This window comes from Trachypithecus francoisi, unplaced genomic scaffold (assembly GCF_009764315.1).
Source record: "Trachypithecus francoisi isolate TF-2019V2 unplaced genomic scaffold, Tfra_2.0 Lachesis_group14, whole genome shotgun sequence".
Lineage (NCBI taxonomy): Eukaryota > Metazoa > Chordata > Mammalia > Primates > Cercopithecidae > Trachypithecus > Trachypithecus francoisi.
Window position 1 is genome coordinate 62,388,806 of NW_022681459.1, and position 18,108 is coordinate 62,406,913.

At 57.4% G+C, this 18,108-nt stretch overlaps 1 protein-coding gene across 3 annotated transcripts in view; it reads right to left on the reverse strand.

The window, feature by feature from the left end:
- The window catches only part of CACNA1I (calcium voltage-gated channel subunit alpha1 I), a 134,972-nt gene that overhangs the window by 4,561 nt on the left and 112,303 nt on the right, over positions 1 to 18,108 (reverse strand). For 2 of the 3 annotated variants that reach the window (XM_033233890.1, XM_033233892.1), the window contains 13 exons: positions 17,621 to 17,710; positions 14,880 to 15,072; positions 14,170 to 14,321; positions 12,809 to 12,918; positions 12,054 to 12,187; positions 11,103 to 11,173; positions 7,721 to 7,799; positions 7,025 to 7,146; positions 5,682 to 6,020; positions 5,259 to 5,405; positions 4,074 to 4,196; positions 2,522 to 2,687; positions 683 to 882 (listed from right to left, as the gene is read on the reverse strand). In XM_033233890.1, the coding sequence (XP_033089781.1) occupies positions 683 to 882; positions 2,522 to 2,687; positions 4,074 to 4,196; positions 5,259 to 5,405; positions 5,682 to 6,020; positions 7,025 to 7,146; positions 7,721 to 7,799; positions 11,103 to 11,173; positions 12,054 to 12,187; positions 12,809 to 12,918; positions 14,170 to 14,321; positions 14,880 to 15,072; positions 17,621 to 17,710 (1,926 nt within the window). The remainder of the gene's footprint in view (positions 1 to 682; positions 883 to 2,521; positions 2,688 to 4,073; positions 4,197 to 5,258; positions 5,406 to 5,681; positions 6,021 to 7,024; positions 7,147 to 7,720; positions 7,800 to 11,102; positions 11,174 to 12,053; positions 12,188 to 12,808; positions 12,919 to 14,169; positions 14,322 to 14,879; positions 15,073 to 17,620; positions 17,711 to 18,108) is intronic. The other variant, XM_033233891.1, reaches the window with a different exon arrangement.

Here is an 18,108-nt window from a genome sequence, read left to right on the forward strand (position 1 = left end):
CCCCTCCTCCTGCACCCCTGCAGCTCACTCTCGGCGCTAAACAGTGAGCCCAGCAGGCAGGGAGTTGGTATCCTGCCCGCCAGGGCACGCAGCCTGCTACGACGGAGTCAGTCACCCAGTGAATCATCCGCACTCACCGCACTGTGGGAGCCGGCTCCGCCCCATTTCCCCACCCCCACAACGGAGCCCTCAGTGCTCCCTTGGGTAGGAGGGCTGTGGCCCTGGCCAATCCAGTACAGGGGACCCTGCAGGCTGAGGCTTCTCATCCACCAGACCCGCCCTCCCACCTCCATTCCTGGTAATCAAGCCGCCAGTCACACCCCCCAGAGAACCCAGAGTGTCCTCCCCACCGCCAGCACCCCGCCACCCAGCAAAACCTCCAGGACTCCTCCTCCTCCCCTCCCCTCAAGCTAGGTGTCACAGGCATCTTCCAGACCCCCCTCGGGGTCCTCCCCACACTCTGCTGGCCCCAGGACCCAGCTCTGCCCACTCCCGTCCGCCCCAGTGCCACCTCCTGCTCCAGTCTCAGCATCACCCCAGCGTTCCCAAACCCCCTTGCATGGTGGTGCCCTGGGCCTTTGGTTGGGTCCTTCCCCTCCCAGTCCCTTGGACTTCCAGGCCTGGCTTAGATCCTGCCCCTTGCCCACAGACCAGTGCTCTGGAGCCTGGGAGGTGCCGGTACCTGCCGGAGGAGGGTGCAGTTGACCCTTGGTGACCGCAGAGATGCCCAGGAGCCCTGCAGCGCAATCTTGGGGAGGGTCCCAGTGCCGGTGCCCTTTTCTGGGCCTTTCTGGCTGGCAGACACTGCAGGGTGGAAGAACTCGGCTGGCATGGGCAGGAGAGGGCTGGAGGCATCCGGGGAGAAGGGACTTGGGGGTGCTGCTGGGAGAGGAGGAGACAGAGCTGAGGGAGCACGCTCAGGCCAGGGGGCAGTCCCTGGAAGGTGGCATTGAGCACCAATCTCATTGGGCCAGCAGGGAAGAGCCACCTAATAAACTGACTGTGAGACCGTGGGCAAGTCCCCCTCTCTAAACCTTCGTTTCCCCATTGTGAGAGCAAGAGAGAAATCCTGAACCAGCCCTTTTGATTCCAGGGGGCAGGGGCCCCGGGCAAGACACAGCTTTTGGAGGCAAGCAGACCCGGGCTCAAGCCTAGGTCTCTTCCTCTGTAAAAGGGAACAAGATGCCATCTTGAGGGGCATAAGGAGAAGAAACAGCTGGAAGCTCCCAGCTCAGTACCAAGTACACAGTAGGTGCTCACTAGGATCAGTCACCCCCGGGTCCTGACCCCACCATGCAGCCTGGCCAGGCCTGGGGGCCCCTGTGGGACAGCAGGTGGGCTGGGGCGTCCCAGCCCCGGGTCAGGCGCTGCACTGGATGGCAGGTCAGTCTGGCCTGGTTGGCTGCACACAGTAAGGGACAGAGACGGGGGTGGGGGGTCTGAGGGCTGGGGCGGGTCTGGGTGTGGGGGGCGTGGGGGGGTAGCAGCAGCCTCTGCCCACTGTCCCCTCCACACCTTGGGGGGTTGAGGGTGAGATAATAGAAGAATGTACCCAAGACAGCTGGACAGTCTGAATGTCCCGGCTGGGGTTCCTATGCCATACCATGTTACCATTTAAGGAAAACGTAAATAAATGGTTGGCTAAAGGGAATGAGATTACATTCCACCAAAATGGCTCTCGGGTCAGCCCTGTGCCCTGACTTTGGGTTTGGGAAGTCTGGGATCTTGGCACCTCAGCCACCCTGGCCGGTTGAAAGCCCATCAGCTTTAGGGAGGGTGCCCAGGAAAGTCACCCCATGCCTGGCTCCTGGGAGGCGTCCCCGAAGGGTACTTGGGGGGGGCTCAGAGTCTTGGGCATCCCTCTTCTGCTGGGCTCCTCATCTCTCTGCCTCCCTCCATAGCCAGTGCTGTGAAACCAGGTTCCTGCCACCCTCCATGAGGACCACAGTAAAGATGAACCCGTGATGGCAGGCCAGCTTAGTCCCCTGGCCCTGTGCCCAGAGCCCAGCCACGGGCCCAAAGCACAAACAGAACACTGTGGGTAGAGCTGAGGGGTAAGTATCAGGAATTTGCAAAAGGGCTATTGAAGACACCAGGCTTTCCTATGTTTAACATCCCCATGTATATGAAGATCTGTGGGCTACACACCTCTCTAATTCAGCTCTAGAAAAACAGCACAATAATCTGGCAGCTTTCCTTCTGCTTGATATAAGAGCCGTGCGTACCCACCTCTTTCCCTTTTCACTATGGCTCCTAGGAAGCTTAGCATGAAGCTTCCTTTAGATGCTTAGGTTTTTGTTATAATTATCTCATCTTTTTGTACTATTTGGCTCTTGATCTTTTATCATTGTTATATCAGGCCTGAGAGTCTCTCTCTCATTGTCAGATATCCATCCAGTTCTTTCTGGACTAAATATAATAATCTGGGTAAAAATACTAAGGAAAAAACTCAACCATCTCCCTCTGAAGCAGATGCCCAAGATGAGGGCTGTGGGGAGCTGGCAGGGCTCCCACCCCTCACCTTGACTGCTCTCATGTTTCAGCCAGGACTGGACAGGGTTGAATGGGCTCTCCTCCATCTCACACAGGAAGTTCTCTGGACCCGGTGAGACGGCCGCAGAGGACAAGGGGAAGAAGCATTCGTCCAGGTCTCTCACACACATGGGCTCAGGTGGGTCCAGCTCACCCTGCAAGGAAAGGGAGGTAGGATGGGGCAGGACTAGGGGGTCGGGGACAGCTGCCCTCATGACCTGCTCCACAGGCCCTCACTTAACTAGGCTACCGTCATGGCTAGTCTGACCTTCCTCTCACCTCCTCTACCTGACCATCTTCCCAAACCCCAGGCAGTTAGTGACTTCCCTGGTACAGACCCTGGGCCAGCAAAGAAGCCAGGTCAAGGCTGGCGAAGGCATCAGAAGACAGGCTGAGTGGCCAGAGTGTCCCGTGAGCATGACCTTGGGGGCGTCCCTTCCCTTTGCTAGCATGTTTCTGCATCCAAGGAGAGTAATGCCTTCCTTCCTAGGCATTCCCTGGCCCCCACATTCCTCAGGCCTGTAGCCCACAGGGACCCCTTCCCAGAAGAGCTGCCTTAATGCCCCCTCCAAGGTAGACGCATTCGTGCCACCCCAACCTCCGATGACTTGCTGAGTCTGGCACAAAAGACTATTCCCTGCCCAAGTCCAGCTGAGTCCCAAAAACTGTGCACCCTGATATCCTTTGTAGGAGAGCAGTGTTGGGGGTACAGGGAGCTGCAGCAACTGTGAGCAACCAGGGAGGGGACCGAAGTGACATGGAAGGGATAGGAAGAACTTGCCCCGCAGCCTACCCTGAACTGATGGAGGGCCAGCCTAGGGGGCAGAGGTGCCAAGCCCAGGGTACCCCCCAGCTGTCCCTTATGCCCCCCACCCCCAGCAGGGCAGGACCACCTTGACCTTGAGATCAGGAGCCCGGGTCTTGAGGTCTCACCCCCTAAGACTGCAGGATCAGCAAAGGGCCCTTCCTGGCCTGCAGCCCTCCTCAGACTGACCCCCTGGGGTGCAGAGGTTTGGGGTCCAGCCTCGGGGTGGCTTCCTGCTCTGTCATTCCTGGCTGTGTGATGTGAGCATCACCCCACTTCTTGGAAGCCCCATGTCCTCACGCGTGAAGTGAGGACAAATCATCCCTGCTGCACAGAGCGGTGGGGCAGACAAACAGCTGGCACAGGCAGAGCGCCTGCACAGAGTAGGTGCTTTGCCTGACACGACTCCCCCGTTCGCTTCGGCCTCACAGCCCTGCCAGCCAGGGATGACCCCCATGGAATGGACTAAAACATACTCAAAGCAACAAGAAGCAGCCAGTGCTGCTGAGTGCCACGTTGGATCCCTGGCTGGGCCTGTGGCTGTGTGACCTCAGACAAATCACTCCACCTCTCTGAGCCCTACTGCCCTCATCTGTCCAACAGGAGATGAAGGCCTAGCACACAGTGGGTGCCATTTACATGGTAGACTGGAAAGACAGGGGGTTCCTGCGTGGGTGGGCAGGGGCCCGGCTTCAAGGACAGACCCACCTGCCCAGGAGTCTCCAGGGGAGCTCACCTTGCTGTCTTTGGGGCCAGGTGGGCAGGCTGTGGGGTCCTCAAGGCTCAGGTCGTCGCCCAGCAGGATAGGCGAGGACCTGTCTGAGTTCAGGGAGAAGGCCTCCGTCTCAGCCAGCTGCACCTGCAGGAAGAGGGGGTGGCCTCGGGTCACCACAGCATTGGGATGGGCAGGCCTGGGTCCTGGGGCGTGCAGCCACAGGCCTGAGGCTCTGAAGAGAGGCCAAGCAGTGGTCAGAAAGGTCCAGACACCTGCTGGGCATGGATGAGGTGTCCATCCTGTGCAGGGCCCAGCCAGGGTGGTATGCGATGGTGACACAGTGGTCACCTCCAGTGGAAGCCAGCCCTGAGTGGCCCATCTTGCTATCTGGGCCTGAGGGCAGGTGAGTTGCCATGGGCTGTGAACTCCACAGCTGTCTGCTTGCCCCCAGACCAAGTGCCCATCAAGACTGGGCTGGACTTGACTCATCTATGGCCCTGTGTGGACAACCTGCACAGCATGTCACAGGCAGGGGACACTGCGGGGCCCAGAGACACTGGAGAATCTGCAGCCACCACAGGGCAAGGGTGTGGGGCAGCCCAGACTTCCAGCTCCTGCTGACAGCTCCTGGGGACCCGCCCTGCAGCCACCTGAGGCTGGGGCCACCCTGGGGGCTGGAGCACCCCGGGGAGAGCTCAGGGGCCCACACTGCTGGGGAGAGGGGAGGGGGCTGCCTGTGCCTGCACTGGAGGTGGACCCATGGGAACCCCTGAGCTGGGTGGGCCTAAGCCCCGAGCTGGAGACCAGGACAGGGCACCTGGAGAAGGTTGAGTGCCAGGATGATGCCCTGGGGGAAGAGCGGGCAGATGACCCCTTCATGTCACAGAAAGGGCAAGCTGTCCTACAAGTGACACACAGGCTCCCTGCCTGGCACCTGCAACACACAAGGCGGGGCAGCTGCCCTACCCAAGCACCTACTGTGTGCGGCACGGTGCTGGGGTCAGCAGCTGCAGCCACCACACCACAGGCCCACACCTGGCCCTGGCTCAGGGAGCCAATCTGCCCAGGCCGTGGAAGCTACGTGTGCCCACACTGACCCAGCCTGGTCTCTACGGCCCAGAGCCAGGCTCTGTCCTCGGGCAGGCCCCCCACCAGGCTTCGTGCTGCCCCTGCCACAAGGGGCTGGGCCTCCCGGGCTGCCATTACCTCTTGCTTGTCGTGGTGACATTTCTTGCAGCCGGCAGGCGAGGAGTAGTGGTGGAAGATGGAGCCCGAGAGGTTGTCAATGATGGTCAGCTCCCCCTCCAAGGAGTCCTTGATGATTAAAGAGACGCTGTCCAGCCACAGGTTCTCCTAGGCGGACGGGGACGGGGTGGGGACAGGCGGGATTATCAGCCGGGTCCCGGGGCTGCGGGGTGGGCAGGACATAGCTGCCCTCCCGGTTGGTTCTCTGTGCCCATGGCCTGGGACCGACCCCCTCATCACAGGGTCACCCCTTCTATGGAGCTGAGCAGGGTGGGGCCCAGAAAGACAGAGGTCTCTGTGCAAGGCCTCCCTGGCCCCACTGCCCATCTAGCCCTGCAGTGGCCCCCCTCTGGCGACCCTCGCGCCGCTCCAGCCCCTGCCCACCTGGGCAGGCGAGTAGCAGCGCCGGCACAAGCCGCCCTCGGCGTCGCCCCCGCCGCCCGCCCCTCCCGGTCCTCGGCCAGGGGCGCCCGGGGAGCCGGCAGGCAGCCTCAGGCCAGGGCCCAGGCCATGGGCCATCTCCAGCTCGAGCTCGGCATCCATCTCGGCGTCCTCCTGCGCCTCCTTATTGCTATCGTCCAGGTGCTTCATGAGCACAGCCACCACCACGTTGATGAGCACGAACTGCGCGGTGAGCACGAAGCTCACGAAGTACAGTGGCGACACAAACTGCAGGCTGCTCAGGCAGCTGCGCTCATCATGGGTGCAGTCCCGCAGCGTGTCCTGCGTGGTGGGGAGGGCGGAGAGGACGAGGATGAGGATGAGGACATCCCAGAGGCTGCTGGAGGCAGAGGCCAGCCCAGGGCCACGCGCGGAGGCAGCAAGACCGAGATTCAACCCCCGAGATGGCCCCTGGCTGCCCTGCCCCACTCTGCCTTGTGGTGGCATCTGCCTGCCTCAGCTTCAGCTAAGTCCCCGCATGGACAGACGATGGCCCAGCGCCCTCTCCTACTCTCTTGCTCCCGCCCACGTCACCCTCCCCACAGCTGGCCTGCTTCCCTGGGACACAGTCAGGCCTGAGAAGGGGCATCTGGGGCTTCCTTCAGGGGCCCCTGGGGAGTAGGTGCATTCGGGACCAGGGCCTCCCTGTCCTTCTTTTCTGGTTTTTCAGCTCAACCCCAACCACAAAGCTCAAGAAGACTCCACCACCTTCCTGCCCTGGGCCGAGGAGAGTGGCCACCTCTCCTAGCCCCCTGGCTTCCTGCCCCCTTGCTGGGGCGACTGGGGGCTCTGCAGGATGGGGGTGAGAGGCAGAACAGGCCTATCACTGCCCTCTCCACCTTAGGGCCCCGGAACCGAGGCCTCACCCCTGTCCTCCGGGAGCCCCTCCCTGCCCTTCCCAGCCCAGCCCAGGTTGCAGCCCAGGCTAGGGAGCCTCTGCCAGTTGACCTGGTTGGTGCGACAGTCACTAGGGGGCCTGGCCCTGGCCTTCGGGCCTGCCTGGGCCCCAGGTACCCCCTGGAACCGGGTGGAGTTGTCTCCCCTAGAATCTGAGCCCCGATCCCAGGCAATACTGGGGGATGGGACAGTGGTAGACAAGGGGCCTGTTATGGCTCAGCTCTCCCCACTGTGCTGGTCCTGGGCAGGCCCCTCCACTCCTCCGTGCCCTGCATGCCCCTCCCTTGTGCGGTGGGGCCCTGGATGGGCAGAGCGCTGAGCAGCAGGACGAGCATCCTCACTGTCCCAGCATCTGGCTGATTTCTCCACCCCAGCCCACCCGGGAGTACCTTCATGATCCCGTTCCAGTTGTCACCCGTGGAGACCTGGAAGAGCGTGAGGAAGGCCATGCCGAAGTTCTCGAAGGTGGCATGCCGGCTCATGCCCTCGCATGGGTTCTCATCGTTGCAGACTGGAAGCGGGGAGGAGGTCAGCCCTGCCCAATGGCAAAGCACCTGCGGGGCTCACCCTGACCCGGTGCCTCCCACCTTGCCTCAGAACCCTCATCACACTCTAGGAGGGGCGTGCAGACTGTGCCCAGCCCACAGATAAACTGAGGCTCGGGGAGCTGGCGCGTGAGCTGGGGCTCAGGTTTGGGTGAGTCTAGTTCTGCCCCCCACCGAAGAATGGGTTTCTGAGAAAGAGGATGAAATGGGGTGAGGGCCAGCCTGTCAGGGGACCCTGCTTTCCAGAGCCATCCCGGTGCAGGGCAGAGCTCGGCCAGTGCTCTGTTGCCCTCTGCCCCCACCCTGGACTCTCCACTTGCTGGGGCGGTGCTGGCTCAAGGCAGGCACCAACACAAGACAGGCAACAACTACAGCGGTAGGGAGGGCAGGTTCCCTGGGAGACCAGACAGCTGGGGGCCCTGCTGTAGGCATCTCCTCAAAACAAAGACCCTGATGTGATGGGCTGGGGGTCCCTGCTCCACCAAGTCATCCTGCAGCCCCGCTGCACCCCACCACGGGCCTGTGCTGGGAGTCACTCACCCAGCTTCCCAAAGAGCTCCACCCCAAGGGCAGCATAGATGAAGAAGAGCAGCATGAAGAGGAGGCCCAGGTTGCCCACCTGCGGGAAGACAGGTGAGGCCGGCTGGGACTGGGGAACAGGTGGGGGCACACCAGGCCTGGGAAGGGTGGAGGCTGGGGCGGTGGGGGTGGGCAGCCTGAGGGTCAGAGCAGCTGTAACGTTCCCCCAGGCTGTGTGTCCACGTCTGCCACCCCACAGGACCTGGAGAGCGGGCTGGTTCCAGCACAGGGCTCAGAATAACAAGAAAACACTTGTGCCGCCTTTACCACAAGCCGCCCCATTTCCAGCACTTGAGGTTAATGAGCTCACTTCCTCCTCACAATAATCCATGAATTATCTTTTATCCCCATTCTTCAGATGAAGAAAGAGACAGACTGAGAGGCGACATCACTTGTCCAGAGGTGCACATCTAGTAACTGGTAGGACAGGGGTCCAGACCCAGCAGGCTGGCCCCAGGATCTGTGCACACAACCTGTGCTACACACCTTGTGTGGCTACCAAGGTTGAAAGGATGGATGAATGAAGGGAAGGGAGAAGGCAGGAGGTGTCAACACTAACATTAGCTCCTCTACGAAACCACCGAAATGCACTTGTCCCTGTCACTGTCATCTGCTGGTCTGGGAAATCTTCACGAACAGGAACACAGCTGCATGAGATCAGATTTGCCTCCTCGGGCCAGCACGAGGCCTGGCCATAGAGAGGAGGGAAGGCAGGAATCACGCAGGCCCATGGACCCCAGAAGGCTCTGCAAACCCAGCCACCCCCGTCCCACAGCTCCTGTGGGAGAAAGCGTCCCAGATTCCAGACCTAGTTCAAATCTGTCCATGCACTGGAGACCACCTTTAACTCATGCTATGGATAAGATAAGGTCAAACACATTCTCGCCCTAGAACTGAAATCTCTCTTAGAACCCTCAGAAGGCCTGCGTGAAGAGAATCAGAAGACGTTCACATTAACTGCTGAGAAGTAAACCCCGTTAATCACCACTCCTCAAGTTTCTCCTCTCCACTCCAAAGAAGGGTTTCCTGGCCAGCCGTTCTGTACTGCTAGTGTCTAATTAAATGATGTTCCCTTCATTAATAAAACAAGCACTTACTGAGCGCCTATGAGGCAAATTGTAAGGCCTTAACTGCTAAGAAGGATCTGGCGTGGTCGAGGCCCTAGGAATTCAGCTTTGTGCCCTGCGCAGGCCGGGGCTGGCAGCGTCTCTTAACCAGGATTGCCTTCAGCTTTTCCATCTGTCCCCTCCTCACTGACAGCATCTCAGAGCCGGTAGGGTTGCGGCAGCCTCCTCACCAGCTTCCCTGCCTCCAGCGTCTTCCTCCAATCCACTCTCCTCCCAACCGCCAGAGCCACCTTCTCAAAAGCAGCTCTGGCTGCAACCTCCCTTGTCTAGAACCCTCCTGTGGCACCCACTGCCTGCAAGATAAAGTCTGATTTTGCTTCCCTGGCATTGAAGGTGTGTTGTGACCCGGCCCCCAGGGACCCCCTTCCAGCCTGATCTTCCAACCCCACACACTCCAGCCACACAGAAAACAGCCCCATAGTGCCCTGGCATATTATTTTCCCTCTGCAGGGAGGACCCTCTGTCTTTGCTTGGGAAATGCCTCCTCCCCACCCCTCAGAGCCCAGTCCATGGGTCACCTCCCCTGAGAAGCCTTCTCTGATGCCTCCTCCCTCTTCTTGGGGCAGAGCCTGGTGGGGAGAGGCTGAAGCTTCATTTTCCGAGTACTTTACATAGAATCGAGGAAATGGGCAATGTCCATGCAACAGCATGAGCAACAGCAAATGGATTTTGAGGGGTCAGCACCATTTCACGGCCAGCGGCACTCGGCACATGCTTCTTCTAAAGTGCTGATGCACTTGTAATGACTACCATGGGTCTCCTGCTGGAGGCTGGGATGTCCTGAACATCTCCATGTGCTGAGCCCCATGCCAGCTCCGCACTGGATTTGGGAGTCATGATAGGACTGCCCAGGGCTCAGAGCATGAGGAAGGGGAGTGGGAGCAAGGAGGCCAGGGAGGCCAAGCCACACACCTGCCATCCCCATCCCTAGCAGCCTCTTACAAGGCACTTCCCATGAACCAGGCTTCTGAAGTGCTTCATACGCTTTAAGCATCTGAAACTTCACCGCTGCCCTTTGAAATAAGCACTTGAGGGAGCGATGCTTCACCACCATCCTCATTTCACAGGCAAGGAAACTGAGGCACGAAAAGCTAAGTTGCATGCCCAGGGCCCAGACTTTGCTCTCAGGCATTATGGCCCAAGTGGGGGCTCCAATCTACTTCTTGTCTGCACAGCCTGCCACCCAGCATCACTCCCATCTCCCATGGGACAAAGTCCCCTGAAGAAATTTAGTGTTAGGAAAAACCACGTCTCTGAATGAATGCCCTTGCTTTCCATCCAGACCATGCCACTTTCCCTTTATACCGAGGCTGCTGGGAAGCTCGCACCTAACTCAGGAACAGAACTCACCCATGTCCTTAGCTTCACTCCCCAAAAGAGTTAGCTCTGCTTCCACCTTCCCTGCGCCGTTAATCTTGTATCCTCATTTTTACTGTGCAGTATCTGTGCCTTGTATTTTAAGGTGTCTAAAGTTCCTGATGACTCGATGAATCACAATGAATAAATAAATGTGCCTGAGGGTCAGCTCACAGGAGAGGCCACCCTTAGGGGAAGGGGAAGAAGAGCCTCAGGCAGTCAAGACAGCAAGGGAGGGAAGGACTGGGATTGCAAAATTCCCAGGAGGATAAAAAAGATGCCCTCTGTGGCCCTGATCACATCTCCCTTTTCACTAACCACAGGGTGGGGGTAAAGCAACTTCCCTAACTTCTAAGATCCCCACCTGGGTCAGTGTCTCATGCTGCCCCTCCTGGAATGCCATCTCGGAACTTCCCCATCCACACTGCCATCTTCTTCTGCCAAGCCACCCTTGGAAGTCAAGCTCAAAGGTCCCCTTTCCTAGGCTGCCTTCCCTATCTCCCCAGGGAGTGTCTGGCAGTCTCCTCTCTCTGGAGCATGCTGGAGGTCCCTCCCCACATCTCCCTGAAGTATCCATCTCCCTCCACCAGCCTGGGGGCAACCAAGGGCACGATGTGGATCCTGAGTGCGTGCGCAGGGCTGGACACAGAGTGTCACTGGCAGCCATGTGGTGAAGCCGGAAGAAACAGGCAGAAAGGGACCCTTTCTACCTGTCAGCCCTTGGCTTGAAATGCATCCCCAGAGACAGCATCTGCCCTGACTCTGGCAGATATGAGAAGGAATATCAGGGCCTTCATGCCCCAGGGCCCAGCCTGACACCAATGACCCCTAGGAGGGCTGCCAGAAAGAGTGGCTCTTACCTGGGGCAAAGCTTGCACCACCGTGTCCAGCAGGGCCCGCATCCCTGTGGCCATCTTCAACAGCTTCAGCACTGTGGGCGAGACCCAGCCCCGCCCACTCAGCCCCGGGCCGGTGGGGACGTGTGTGTGCACACGTGTGTGCACATGCATAAACTCGGTAGAAAAGCACATGAAGGCATGTGCAAGCAGAGTCCGGCTCTCAGACGCCACATGACAAGAATGTGGGTGCAGCCACAGGGTGAGTGGGGCATGCACAAAAACATGTGGACACAAGGCGTGGGTGTCACTGCAAAACAGCCCCCGAGGAAGGGGCATTCTCATGGGAACTGAGGTCTACAAAGTGTGTGAATGAGTGTGCCATGAACTGTCACAGGCACAAAGGACCAGCGTGAGTGGCCACATCTCTTCCCTTCCCCTCTCGATAAAGCGGACTCTGGCATCACTCGCTGAGTTTCTGGCAGGCAGAAGAGCAAGAGGCACCTGGGCTCGCCCTGAGGCAGGAGGCTTTTAAAAGAAGTGTGGGAACTACCTTGAGGGGAGGGAGAAGGGTCTCTGAAGACCGTCAATCCCAGTCACTGTGTTTGAGAAACGCCAGTGAGGAGCTGGAGGTGTTTCACATCTTCCCAGTTGGACTGGGTTCCTTGCATCACACTCTGAGACTGGACCCCATGGGTCATGACATTATAAGGAAGTGGGAGTGTGTCTCCATGTGTGCTGTGCCAAGCTGTCTGTGTGCTGGGGGAAGTGTGTGCACACAGAGGGTGCATGTGTGTGTGTTGGCTGTGTGCCTCCTGGCTCCTGCTCACCCCTGCTCAGCAAGGAGCCCACCATGCCCACAAACTCCTGCCCCCACCTCTCCCCACCCCACTCCTGTACACTCTCATCAGGCAATGAGGAGTCTCATCCTGCCCCTGCTTGCCCCCGTTCCCTGTCCCACCCCTTGCCCCTCACCTCGGGCGATGCGCAGAACCCTCATGATGCGGATGATGGTGGGGTTGATGGGCAGGGCCGCATTAATCTCTATCTCCTCCAGTGTGATGCCCATGACTGACAGTAGCACAATGGCTAGGTCCAGCTGGTTCCATCTGCTCAGTCGTGCATGGGAGGGTAGGAGTGGGCATGAGGAGGATCCCTCTGGTTCAGACACATCTTAGTAGGGGAGCCTCCCAAGTCCTCAACCTTCTATTGTGGCCCATTGGGCTGTGTGGCTGCCCTCCCTTACTAGCGCCCCCTAACGCCACTGGGTCCAGGCCCGTCTCTGCTCCCCATAGCCATCACTTCCTCAAGCAAGGGGCTGATCAGGATAAACATCTCCGGCCTCCTGCAGGAGAGGAGGCATGGACTGTGACTTCCAGGCCTAACCTTGAGCTGGCTGCTCCCTCTGTCTGGCCTTAGGCTAATCCACCAACTTCTTTGAGCCTCACTATTCCCTTCAAAAAGGAGTATTAGCATGAGGCAGACCCTGCTCTGCCTATAGGGTAGAAACAACCTACCAAAGATGAACCGAGAAGGTTTGCACCCATCAGATGATACTATAATCATTTCCTGTTCAGAGCTATAAGCAGCAGCTGGGACGCCTGTCCATCAGTGCCTAGATGCTTACTGGTTCCCCTCTTCAGGCTGCTCCAGACTTCCCTAAGGGTCAGGACTGCTTCCTCATCCTGCAGTCTACCCTATTACTGCCCTAACCCAGCCTGGCCACTCACCGGTCCTTGAAGAAGCGCCTCAGACCAAATGCCACCAGCTTCAGCACAGCCTCCAGCACAAACACAGTGGTGAACATATAGTTGCAGTACTTGAGGGCTGTCTCCAGGGACTATGGGGGAACAAAGAGAAGCATGATCCAGGGCACATGACCAGCTCCAGAACCTTCCTCCACTCAGAAAGTCTGTGCCTTTTAAGGAGAGAATCTAGTCCATTTACTTTTAGTGTAATTATTTATATGCTGCTTTTATTCTTTCCATCTTAATGTGTGCTATTTATTTTATGTTGTTATTCCTTCTGTTTCCTTTTTCCTATTTGTGTGTATCTGGTCTAGTTGGTACCTTTGGAGGCAATACAGGGTATTAATGAAGAGCTACCGAGCCAGACTGCCTACATTTGAATCCTGGCTTAGTGCTCACTCCAAATCCAAATTCACCATATGATCTTGAGCAAGTCATTTCATCTTAGAAAGCTGCTATGAAAATTAAATGAGCTAATAATTCAGTGCTGGACACAGAACAATACTTGGTAAATGTAAACCATTAGTCTTCCATTTTTTCCTGTTAATTTGGAAGTTCTATAATTATTGTTTCATTTTGCCAATGGTTATCTTTCTTTTTCCTGCATTCATAATATTCCTCTCTCGTGATTTGAAACAAGGTATTAATTCCACACCTGGAAGCTCTGCTTCCCTCTTCTTCCCCTCCAACTCCATCAGGGTTTTTAGAATGCACTTGCTTCTCACATGTCCCTCACATACCCGGTCTGCAACAAGCTGGGAAATGGTCATCCTCATCCACCATCAGTGTTTGCCTGAAATGGTCCTTCCACCCTTTGCATAGTCTCCATATGCCCAGGTAGTAATGGAGGCTACATGGTAGGCTTTGAATGCAAATCTAAGTTCCAGACCTGGTTCCACTACCTATGGCTGAGTAATTTTGGCAGCATATTTAAGCTCTCTAAGCCTCAGGTTCCTCACCTATAAAATCTGGACAAAGGATTCCCCCTGCCAGCCTTAGGATTGCTGTGAAGATTAAAGACTTCATACATGTAGTGTGGCTTGCAAAGAGTCAATATTTAACACACCACAGTCATTGCCACCCCATGTGCAAACCACAGATCAAATGTTGCCTCCCTGACCCACCTTCCCTCTGACCCTTCCCTTCCAGACCCTGAGCTTCCTGAGGGCAAGCTTGTCCGGCACCTCCTCCCGTTGCAGTGCCCAGCATAGATCCCAGCATGGAGAGGCTGCTCACATCCTGCTATCAGCTAACCCCTTCCCTACCCTATCCCTGGGGTGGGGTCCTGCTGAGACCCCACCCTCACCTTGTAACTTTGGGCTGGGAGACAGACCAGGGCTCACCGTGGGCTGATTGTAGTGCTCCAGGGACATGGTGACCACGTTGAGGCAGATGATGAAGGTGATGAAGATGTCCAGGTAGTGGCTGGTGCACATGGAGTGGATGAGCAGTCGGGTGTGACAATAGGTGGCATAGTAGGGCAGCCGCTGGGCCTCTGCAGGTGGTGCAGGGGGAGTGGCACAGACCACAGAGGGTTGGGGTCAAGGGAAAGGGTACAGAGCACAAAGGACAGAAAGGTGGAGGAAAGGGAGGGGGCAAGGAGGAAGATGTTGATCCACCCCAGGCCCTGGAATCAGTGTTAGATCTCCACCCAGCCAAAGCACCATGACAGAAACTGTGGGGAAGGGTGACAAAGAAGGCAGGACATTCGTTCTCTCCATCTACCAAATGAGCTTGTGGCAGGAGCTCTGGGCCTGCCTGCAGGGAGGGCAGGTTTCCCATGGCCCAGGGCGCCCAGGCTCTGCCTTTGCCCTATGCCTGGACTGAACCCCCAACAGCCTCACTCAGGTTGGCAGTGGTGTCAGCCATTGGACACTGATGGAGCTCAGATCCCCTGGACAGGAAGATGCTGGGAGAAGTGACTGAGCCCTGGACACAGGGTCTGTATCATTTGTTCCCTTCCAGCTCCAAAGGCTCAGGAGGCTGGGGTCAGGTCCAGGCAGAGGGGCCTAGAGCTGGGTGGCCCACACCCTCCACAGGCACCCCCACTCACTCCGGCGCTTCTTCTCCAGGCGCCGCAGCCGCTTCTCTTCCCGCCGCCGCGCCTCTTCAGCCTCCTGGTGCTGCCGGCACTTGTGGAAGTTCTCCACCACGACACCCACAAACATGTTGAGCACGAAGAAGCTGACGATGAGCAGGAAGGAGATGAAGTACAGCAGCATCCAGGGGTTGTGGTTGGTCACAGGCTGCAGGGGAGTCAGAGAGGGCTGAGGAGGCTGATCAGGCCCTACAGGGCCATGGGGAAGTGCCCAACCTGGCTGAGCCTGCAAGGAGTGGGGATGTGTTGAGCCTGCCTCCAGGAAGGCAGCTGTGAGGTCTAAATGAGGCAGCAGGTAAGAAGTAAATACCCTGAGCATGACACAATATAGTCCTCAGCCAAGAAAGCCACCTCTCCCTCCCTGCTTAGCGGCTGCCTCCTGGAAACGTCTGTCTTCTTCCTCTCATTCACCTATCCATTCATTCACCTATGCATGCATGCATCCATCCATCCACCTTTCCTTCCACTCACTCACCCATCCATCCACCACCCATCCACTCATCCATCCATCCACCCACCCATCCACCCATCCATCCACCCACTCGCCCATCCATGCATCCACCCATCCATCTACCCACCAGTCAGCCAGCCACCCATTCATCTATCTACCCATCCATCCATCCACCCATCCATCTACCCACCCACCCATCCACCCACCCATCCATCCATTCACCCATCCATGCATCCACCCACCAGCCAACCAGCCAGCCAGCCATTCATCTATCTACCCATCCATCCATACACCCATCCATCCATCCACCCATCCATCCACCCACCCACCCATCCATCCAGTCACCCATCCATGCATCCACCATCCATCTACCCACCAGTCAGCCAGCCACCCATTCATCTATCTACCCATCCATCCATCCACCCATCCATCTACCCACCCACCCATCCACCCACCCATCCATCCATTCACCCATCCATGCATCCACCCACCAGCCAACCAGCCAGCCAGCCATTCATCTATCTACCCATCCATCCATACACCCATCCATCCATCCACCCATCCATCCACCCACCCACCCATCCATCCAGTCACCCATCCATGCATCCACCCATCCATCCACCCACCAGCCAACCAGCCAGCCAGCCAGCCAGCCATCTACCCATCCATCCATCTACCCACCCATCCACCCACCCACCCATCCACCCATTCATCCACCCACCCATCCATCCATGCATCCACCCATCCATCCACCCACTCATCCATCCATCTATCCATCCATCCACCAACCCACCCATCCACTCACCCATTCATTCACTCACTCACCCATCCATCCATCCACCCACCCATCCATCCACCCATCCATCCATCTACCCATCCACCCATTCATTCATCCATTCACCCACCCATCCATCCATCCACCCATCCACTCACCCATTCATCCACTCACTCACCCATCCACCCATCGACCCATCGACCCACCCATCCATCCATCCACCCATCCACTCACCCACCCATTCGCCCATCCATTCACCTACCCATCCACTCACCCATGTATCCATCCATCCATCCATCCACCCACCCACCCACCTACCTATTCACCACCCACCCATTCTCCCACCCAGCCAGCCAGCCACCCCTCCATCGACACCTCCATCCATCCACTTTTTCACCCATCCAGAAATAAGGCAGAAAACAAGGTGGCCAGCAGAGAGGAAAACTTGGATGCACAGATTCCTTGGTGGAATCCGTGTATGCATGTGCATGCGTGCATTGGTGGGGGTGAGGACACAGAGCAGACAAGGAGGTAGAGGAAGATGCAGCCAAGCATTCTTATTCCTCCCACCCAATACTGCCACCCCCACATCCAGCTCCAGAGTCTTACTGGGTGGGACCCATGAAGCCAAGAGCCAGGGGTCCATTACCAGCCTGGGAGTTGCACACAGCCCTGCCTCCACCACTGAGTGGGCCCTGTCTTGAGCTAGAGAATCTTTCTGTTTCTTCTCCCAGTGACCCCCTCAGTCTGAACACAGCCAATCTTGGTCAGCCACACATCTTGCCTAAAGTCTCCACCTAGACCCAGAGGGACCCCTGCTCCCCAGGGGTCTCAGAAGCCAAGACTGAGTCTCTTCCCTGACTTCCTCCACCCAATCCCTCTCCCAAATCCATCTTCACTCAGCAGCCTCAGGAGGCTGCACTGACAAGCAGACCTGACAAGCAGGGACACCACTCTTGCTGTTAGCCCCTCACTGGCTCTCTCTGCCCTCAGAATAAACTTTTGCCCCTTGTCATTGCACACTCGGGGTCTTGCAGACCACCTAGCCCTACCTGCCTCCTCTCCCCATCTCCTGCTTCTCATTTTCTGCTCCTAGCCCCCAACTCCCAATTCCCTAAACACATCACACTCTCACCCTCTCTGTTCCTCTGCCAGCTGGCTCAGCCCCTCTTCTCTGCCTGCACTTGGTTCTCTACCCACCAGGCTCTGCGGCCATTCAGGCAGGAGCAGCTCAGATGCCTCTCCACACAGAGCAGGGGGGATTTGCCAAAGCAAATGTAACAATGATTTAAGGAGTGGCTCTAATGGTGAAGATTCAGGCCAAGATGTCAGGGGTGGGCTGTGCTGACAGTGGGGAGACACTGGGGCTGTGGGTCTTGCTGGCACCAGTTTCAAATTCAAACCACTGGGCCTCAAGGATACCATGTCCCTCCCTGCATCAAGGCTTGACCTGGTCCCAGCTACACCCACCTGCTGGTCCACAGCGACAGCATCCAGTCCATTGTACATGATGTTCACCCAACCATCCTTGGATGCCAGGACAAAGAGGGACATCAGAGCCTGGGAGACATGGGGAGGGGGAATGCAGGAGTGAGGAGTGTGAGTGATGCCAGCTGCAGCCACCCTTCCTCAGCTCTCTATTCTTCTGCCCCTGGGAGACAGAGGGACAAACAGGTCTTCTCCATGTGACAGAGCTGTGCCCTCATCCAACAAACCTTTCCTAAGGACCTACTATGTGCCTGCAACATACTCTTGTAGTTGCTGTTACAGAAGAAAAAGTGCTGGACCCACAGTCCTGGCTTTTGGTCTCAGCTCTGAAATCATCCAGCTGTGTGATCTTGAGCAAAAAAAATTCACGAAAGGCCGGGCGCGGTGGCTCAAGCCTGTAATCCCAGCACTTTGGGAGGCCGAGACAGGCGGATCACAAGGTCAGGAGATCGAGACCATCCTGGCTAACA